This window comes from Sceloporus occidentalis, unplaced genomic scaffold (genome assembly GCF_023333645.1).
Source record: "Sceloporus occidentalis isolate IW3139 unplaced genomic scaffold, rSceOcc1.0.p SCAF_135, whole genome shotgun sequence".
Lineage (NCBI taxonomy): Eukaryota > Metazoa > Chordata > Lepidosauria > Squamata > Phrynosomatidae > Sceloporus > Sceloporus occidentalis.
Window position 1 is genome coordinate 1550059 of NW_028317115.1, and position 7655 is coordinate 1557713.

Sequence of the window (7655 nt, forward strand, 5' to 3'; positions counted from 1 at the left end):
CCGTCGCGTATACTTTCCCCGGCTGTCAGAGATCAGAGATCTCTGACAGTCGGGGAAGGTCTACGCGACGGACGCAGACAACCCCCGCTGCTAGCCACACCTCCTTCCGGCTGCAGCGGACGTTGTCTACGCGGATCGCGTAGACGTCAACCCGCTGCCCCGGCAATACAGCAGGAAGCACCGGTAAGTGTGTATGATGGGGGGGGGGGGTGAGACAGGAGGATCCAGGTCCCCTGCAGCGGTGCGGGGGATCTGGATCTTAGTCTCCTAATCAGACTCTATTTGAGGTCTGATTAGAAGACGACCCCGATTAGAAGACGAGGGGTATTTTCTCGTCTTATAATCGAGCAAATACGGTAGTTGACAGGGGAAGACATTGAGATTATAAATCCACATCCTAAAGGTGGCCACTGATCACAAGTTACACATCAAATCATATGATTTCCTACCCAATCTCATCATTTGAAAAGCCCAACAGAGATGCCAGTGACCCCACACCCCGTGTCCCTGCACCATCGTGTCCATATAATGAATGTGTGTAATCAAAGCGTACGTCTCATGCGCCAATCACTTTTGCCTCTTAACTAGCAGGTTCCAGGTATAAAGAGCCTGGACAATGTATAGCCGCCTCAGTACACATAGCATTAGGCTTTCCATGTAGGCAGCAAAATCCCACAAACATTTAAAGGTTCATTATTATCACACAATTCTAAATCAACTAATGCAGTAAATGTATGCCTTTTACTCTTGAATGATACGAGTTACTGATTTTAACCAGGGAAGAAGAAGGAAATTGATTTATATACCCATCCCTTGGGTGTGAAAAAGTCCGAATAACACAATAAAAGCTTGTTTCCTTTGCGGTTCTTTGTATATGGCCAGACAACTTGTTCCAAGAGTTCCTGTGAAGCATTCCAGAATAAAGGCTAAGGCTGGGTCAATAACCTCTTTGCATGTGTGTGATACCTGTTATCTATGTTTAGGTTATTTGGCTTCCTGGTAACAATAGTATCTTCCTTCTCTTTGTTGGAGTTAGTTTCTTTGTCCAGCAAATGTTCTTATCGTCAGCTCATTATAATATCAAATGTACAAACTTTAAAAGCCTTCTTGGGGGGCATACAGAGGGATTGTTATTCCCTTGAGTCCTTTTCTTGGAAAATTTTTTGGAGTTTATATTCCTCATGATTAATCCATTTGTGGTGGCCAAACATGCATTGTGATGGTGAGTTACGCATTATTGCAAAGGACTTTAAATGGGGGTTTACCTACTTTGTTTTTTTGTATGTTAAAAGGCAATGGCGCCCTTTCCAGAACTGGAGAACCATGTGGACAGCACAGATCTTGCAGAAATGCCAAGGCAGACGGATGTATGTCCCGACAGCAATGGCAATCCACCTGGTAGGTGTTTATATCATAGCTGTTCTTTATAGAAATGCTTAGAGTTGCAGATTATGTTACTTCTATTGCCTGTCTTATAGGGTCATCCAACACTGAAACGTTACCACCATCATATTCTACTCTCTCCTTATACAAAGACAAAGCTGAAGAAGAAGAAGAAGCTTTTGATCCATGGGAAATGCCTGAACTCAAAAACACTGGACCAAAGTGGTCAGGTAGGGCTGTGCTTTGTATGTTTGCAGTCTTGTTTGTGTCACATGCTTTACATTATTTCTCCACCCTCAGATATTTATTATAGAATCATTTACAGAAGAACCATGAGGTTGTCCTTAATAGTCACTGCTTGGGTGACTATTAAGTCTGTGCAAATTTTGGAAATAGACACAAATGGACACAGGCTACAGCCTCTTACTTGACCATAATATTGTAGTGCATTATTCGACGAGGATTGTGGGTAATACAAATAATTTGCATGACGTGCCCAGGCTATGTCTTTGGTGTAGGATATTTTGTAATTGAAATAGCTTCTAACAGGGGATGTAAAGATGGCTTTCTGCACCTTCTTTATCATTCATGGAAACATACGACTAATTAAATAAGGTAATTACCAGAAATGCTGGGAAAGGTGACAGAACAGAACATTTGATATGTTTAGTGTAGAGATGTTATTGGCCATCACAATTCACCAAATATATTAAGTTGTGCATTTATTCATTTAGTTCCTTTCAATTTGAAGAATCTAAACATTTTTTTGTTTGTTTTACAGAAATGAACACAAAGCAAAGAGTTTTGTCTGTGTTACTGGGGACCGCAAAGCTCATTCTCTTGGTGGGGTTTCTGTACTTTTTTGTCTGCTCCTTGGATGTCCTGAGCTCTGCCTTTCAGCTAGTAGGAGGTGAGTAAAGGTCATATGGAAAAGTCGCAAACATGTCTGATTTGTTAAAGATTTTGGAGATCTTGTCTTCATTGTATGCCTACATTTATTCACAATACACAAAGGAATGGTCTTTCAACTATACTTTGTATATGTAGTCAAGTGTCTGTTAACCCACCTGTTTCTAATTTAAATGTGATCATTTTTGGGTGCTAACTTATAAGTAGGGAGTTGGCCAAAGTAACTTAAGCTAAGTTTGGAGGCACGTAAATAGGACATTTTGCTTTTTCTTAAATTGTGGCATGTCTAGCCCCACAGGCAACCAATAAGTGGTTGCCGGATGTTGAATATGAGTGAGGAACACCCTACTGCCTTGTGGACCTTGTGGATTTCCCATGGACCCCAGGACCTCATCTCACTAAATGCAGACCTTTAATTACCGTAATTGCCTCTTAAATATGTACCTATTATTTTTATAATACGGGAACAGTTTAAAAAAGAATGCTTGTCTTATCCTGCTGGTTTTGTTCTGTACAGGAAAAGCTGCAGGAGATATTTTCAAGAACCACTCTGTGTTGTCCAACCCAGTGGCTGGACTGGTTATTGGTGTATTAGTGACTGTTCTGGTCCAGAGTTCCAGCACATCAACATCGATTGTGGTCAGCATGGTCTCTTCCAGCAGTAAGTACAGACTAGAACAATAGCTAATGGCATCAGGCTGCCAGTCCTGCCATGGGATTCAGGCTAATTACATTTATCATATCAATTTATATAAATACATTATACATGTATAAATATTTAGGAAACCTTAATAGAGCTCAGTGTACAAACAGAGTTATTTTATGGATACTTGATGATGTTGACAGTTGGAGGGATTTACTAAGAATAGGTCAGTTTGAAAAGGACTCTTGAAGTGATTTGGCTTTTGGCACCTTGTCAGTGCCTTTCCGAATAGTTTAATAGCATGTTACACAAAATATATCTACACCTTCATACTGTTAATTGATTTGTCAAAATTTATTTTCCGTAAGTATGTGTAGGTTCTAGGTCATTTCTAATTTGTGGCTGAACTCTCTTTCTCCGGGGGTTGGTTTTATTTGGTGGCAGGGCTAGCCAAGTAAGTAAGAGAGAGTAGGGGAGAAGTAGGAAGAAAAGTGAGCAGAGAGTGGACATGATGTCTCTTTTGGCTGGAGAGGAAGGTGACCCGGAGACTCAGTTAAACAGCATTTCACCCAAAGACTTTGGGTCACACTCAGAGACTTCCAAGGTATAAACATTGAGCCCAGGTGACAAGTCAGCCAAGTGGTCTATTAATACAATGGAACAAAAGAGATATGGTAGACAACCAGTTTAATGGGCCATTTCTGGCCAAAAAAGAAATGTAAAAAACAAGTGCACATTAGAGTCCCAGAAAAGATCAATTCAAGTTGTAATTGTTTCCTAAAGATACAATTATTCTAAACAAACCAGTGGCTGTATGGAGGACCAAAAGCTCCAAATCAGACCAGCCCAAAGGACAAGTGACTCCCTACCCCCCTTGGCAGCCCAGGGTTGTGTGGCTTCTTATGTCTTTTGACAGTCCTATAATTAAAATAGCAAATCCCTATCCCTTTTCAATATTATTCAATATTTCTAAAAATTGAATAGAATAAACACCTTCTATCTCTGTTTACTAATACTTGTTAACCTTTGTACCCATTGTATAGCACTGCAAAATATGCTGATGCTATATGAATCAAACGTGATAAAATAATAAATAATCATTAAGGCTGCACTTGAATAATATTAATGTTCTCTGTATTTTTTTGTAACAGTTCTCACAGTAAGAACAGCCATTCCTATCATTATGGGAGCAAACATTGGAACATCTGTCACAAACACAATTGTGGCTTTAATGCAGTCTGGTGACCGGAATGAATTTAGAAGGTATGATCGCTTTAATGCAATAGCAAGAATGTGTAATAGAACCTGAACGTTGTATTTATCTAGATAAGGATGTACAAATTCTGGTGTAAGTTGGGAGTGGAGTTTAGCTTCTGATGTATTATTATGAATCAAAGAAAATAAATTGTGCGCTAGTGAAATAATAAAACTATATCCCCGCAGAGCTTTTGCTGGAGCAACGGTCCACGATTTCTTCAACTGGCTTTCGGTGCTTGTTTTTCTGCCGATTGAAGTAGCATCTGGCTATTTGTATCACCTCACTAGTGCCATTGTTACTTCGTTCAACATTGAGACAGGAGAAGATGCACCAGACATGCTGAAGGTTATCACAGAGCCACTTACTAAAGGAATCATCCAGGTAAAGCTTTTATTCGTGTTGCTCTGCATATCAAGTAATGAATCAATGAAGAATTTCAGTTGTTAATGTATAATCTGCCTGTTCTGTATTGTAGCTTGATAAACAGGTCATAGAGGATATCGCAACTGGAAATCCAGATGCACAAAACAAGAGTCTGATCAAAAAAGTCTGTGGCTACAAGGTAAGACAATGATACATGCAACATGCGGCAAGTGGGTTTGTACAGTATGGGATGAAAGGGTGCATGGATTTGGCATAAGACTGTCCAGAAGGACAGATAACACCAAGGACAGTGCAAGGTTCCAGTTTTTAGGTAGACAATGAGCAGATGAGTTGGAACAAATGAATGTTATCAGATGAACATTCATTATCTATGAAAATACAGATGAGAATACATTTTACACATCAGTTTAAATCTGCTGCTTTTTCACTAATATAACCTTCAAAGTAGGTTTCCCACATAAGATTATTTATTATTTTAACACTTTTGTATAATAATTATATTCTCTTGATTTTTTGCAGAATGAAAGTTGGTCAAGCGATGTCAATTGCACTTCTAACAGCTGCTTGACTCCAGTTAGTTGTAAGTATTAAGAAGAATCTTTGCTCATAACATGTACATGAACAAATGGCCACTGATAAAGATTAAGGCTTCTTTTAGGTTTTATTGGCCAGCTTTGGGTTCTAGGGCACTCAATGTCTCGTTATAATAGGTCTAGTGATATAATGTACAATTCTTGATATTTAAATGTAGAGCAGAAATCCTGGAAACCAGTGGAGCGTTCTTGCCGATTGCTCAGGACTTAGCTCCTTGCACTAGAATTGCCTTTATACATAACCATCAATGTGATAAGAACTACTTTTACCACTTTACAGCAGAATTCTTGTTTTATTTATGGCTTTTCAAACATCAATTGCTTCATAACTGAAGGTGTAAGTACCACTGGTTAATCACTAATCCTCCGTGGCACTTTCTCATCTGCAGTTATAGAATAATCAGTGCAAGAGCCATAAAATAGTAGTATAAATGGAACGGGGAGCAGCAATCCACTTCTGTTTCTCTTTATTTTAAGGGTATATACATTTTTTTCTGTGTCAGTATATTATTTGTGGCTTAACATGTATATTTCATTGAAGTTAAATTTCTAATTCATCCCATAGGTTCGCATTTATTTGCAAACACCAGCCTTCCGGATCTGGCTGTGGGTCTGATTCTCTTGGCCTTGTCTCTGTTTACTCTCTGTCTGTGTCTGATACTGATTGTCAAGCTTCTCAATTCAATGCTGAAAGGACAGGTCGCCGTCGTCATCAAGAAGGTCCTCAACACAGGTGAGAACATCCCGCATCCTTGTAATCGTTTTATTAAGTTGTAGTGATGGCCAGCTAATCATGAATGCGCCATATAATAAAAATCATATAATGAATATGCCCCTAGTATTTGTGGGTGATGTGGAAGTTATATATTTAAAAACCAGTACTAACATAGGGAAAACATTTTCTACACTGAACCTGACATAATATGTTTTATATACTGGTAGAGGCCCTGCTGTGTGTGAGAAAAGTTACCTTCAAACATTAGTAAGAATATCATTAAAGCGATTAGTGGCAGTGGAAATGTGATCTTTAACCCTTTAAACATTGGCATTGGGTTCATAGCCAACCCTCTGTGTGTTTTAAAAAGCCAGGTCTGTTCATTATAATTACACTGAACATGTCTGACTTTTATTAATGGTGTGTTTTGCATCGTCTCCCCATGAGTTGCCTTTGTAAGTATATATTATTTTCTTCCTTGTATAGATTTCCCCTACCCTTTCTCCTGGTTAACGGGATACCTGGCGATGTTGGTTGGCGCTGGAATGACATTTATCGTGCAGAGCAGTTCTGTATTTACATCAGCAATCACTCCCCTCATAGGTAGATATAGCGCATTTTCATTCTCTTAGCAATTGTTAATTTGACGTCTCCTTTGCATGCTTCAACTTCTTATTCTATGATCCTTCTTTAGGAATTGGAGTTATTAGCATAGAGCGAGCCTATCCACTGACTCTTGGTTCCAACATTGGAACGACGACCACAGCCATTCTTGCTGCTTTGGCAAGTTCAGGAGCTACTTTACAAAATTCAGTGCAGGTTTGTACCTTTAGCGTGGCTTGTCAAATGGTGTTCTACAGCAGCCAAATATCAATATAATGTATTTTTCAATCTCAGCAGATCTTTTCCTTGAACTTTCAAGGAAACCAGTATTTCACAATAACTTTTTTAACAAATCATTTTAACAAATGTACTTTTTTTGTATGTTTGCTTTGCAGATTGCTTTATGCCATTTTTTCTTCAATATTTCTGGTATCCTTGTTTGGTATCCCATTCCTTTCATGCGTTTGCCAATTCGACTTGCCAAAGGACTTGGTAACAAGACTGCCAAATACAGATGGTTTGCAGTCATCTACCTGATCTTGTGCTTCTTCTTGCTGCCGTTGACCGTCTTTGCCTTGTCAATCGCAGGCTGGCAGGTCCTCGTGGGTGTTGCAGTTCCCATTGTGTTTGTCATTATCGTTGTAATTGTGATCAGCATAATGCAACGGAAATGCCCAAGAATTCTTCCTGACTTTCTAAAAACATGGGACTTCCTTCCCAAGTGGATGCACTCGCTGAAGCCATGGGACAGCTGGATGAATCTTTTCACGCTATTCTGTGGGCGCTACTGCTGCTGTTGTTGTAAAAAATGTAAATGCTGTAAGTGTTGTCACAACAATGAGGATGAAGAAAATGCCATCGCAGATAAACCCCAGACGCTGGAATGCCATGAAAATGTTGTTGATCTTAGTGATGAAGTCTCAATTCCGGGTCAGGAGAAGACTCAGAACTTAACAGAATTCTGAATGGACTTAGTATTACTTCACTAGCTGTCTTACAAACGTGGTTCCTGCATGAGAGCTGAGATTATTTATTGAACTTTCTATATCGGCATTGACTTCTGTCTACGAGAAACATAACATCTCTCTACAAATTTAAGCATTTAACCAAGCAATATTGAGAATATCATTGCTATGTTTCTGATAACCACTTTTTACAGAGTTTGAT

The 7655-nt window shown here is 39.2% G+C and overlaps 1 protein-coding gene across 1 annotated transcript; it reads left to right on the plus strand.

Annotated features, from left to right (window-relative positions):
• Window positions 1–1295: 1295 nt before the first annotated feature.
• On the plus strand, window positions 1296–7453 carry LOC149281334 (sodium-dependent phosphate transport protein 2B-like). The gene is made up of 12 exons (XM_089499437.1): window positions 1296–1398; window positions 1479–1613; window positions 2165–2293; window positions 2810–2953; window positions 4087–4198; window positions 4379–4574; window positions 4669–4755; window positions 5097–5157; window positions 5736–5903; window positions 6372–6488; window positions 6580–6704; window positions 6884–7453. Exons 1-12 carry the CDS (start codon window positions 1296–1298, stop codon window positions 7451–7453), a joined length of 1947 nt encoding a protein of 648 aa, XP_089355563.1.
• The last annotated feature ends 202 nt before the right edge of the window (window positions 7454–7655 follow it).

Coding starts and splice junctions, on each gene's coding strand:
- LOC149281334 (XM_089499437.1), top strand. CDS start 1,296: ATGGCGCCCTTTCCAGAACTGGAGAACCATGTGGACAGCACAGATCTT. Junction 2,294..2,809: donor TGCCTTTCAGCTAGTAGGAG/GTGAGTAAAGGT, acceptor TGTTCTGTACAG/GAAAAGCTGCAGGAGATATT. Junction 4,199..4,378: donor GACCGGAATGAATTTAGAAG/GTATGATCGCTT, acceptor ATATCCCCGCAG/AGCTTTTGCTGGAGCAACGG.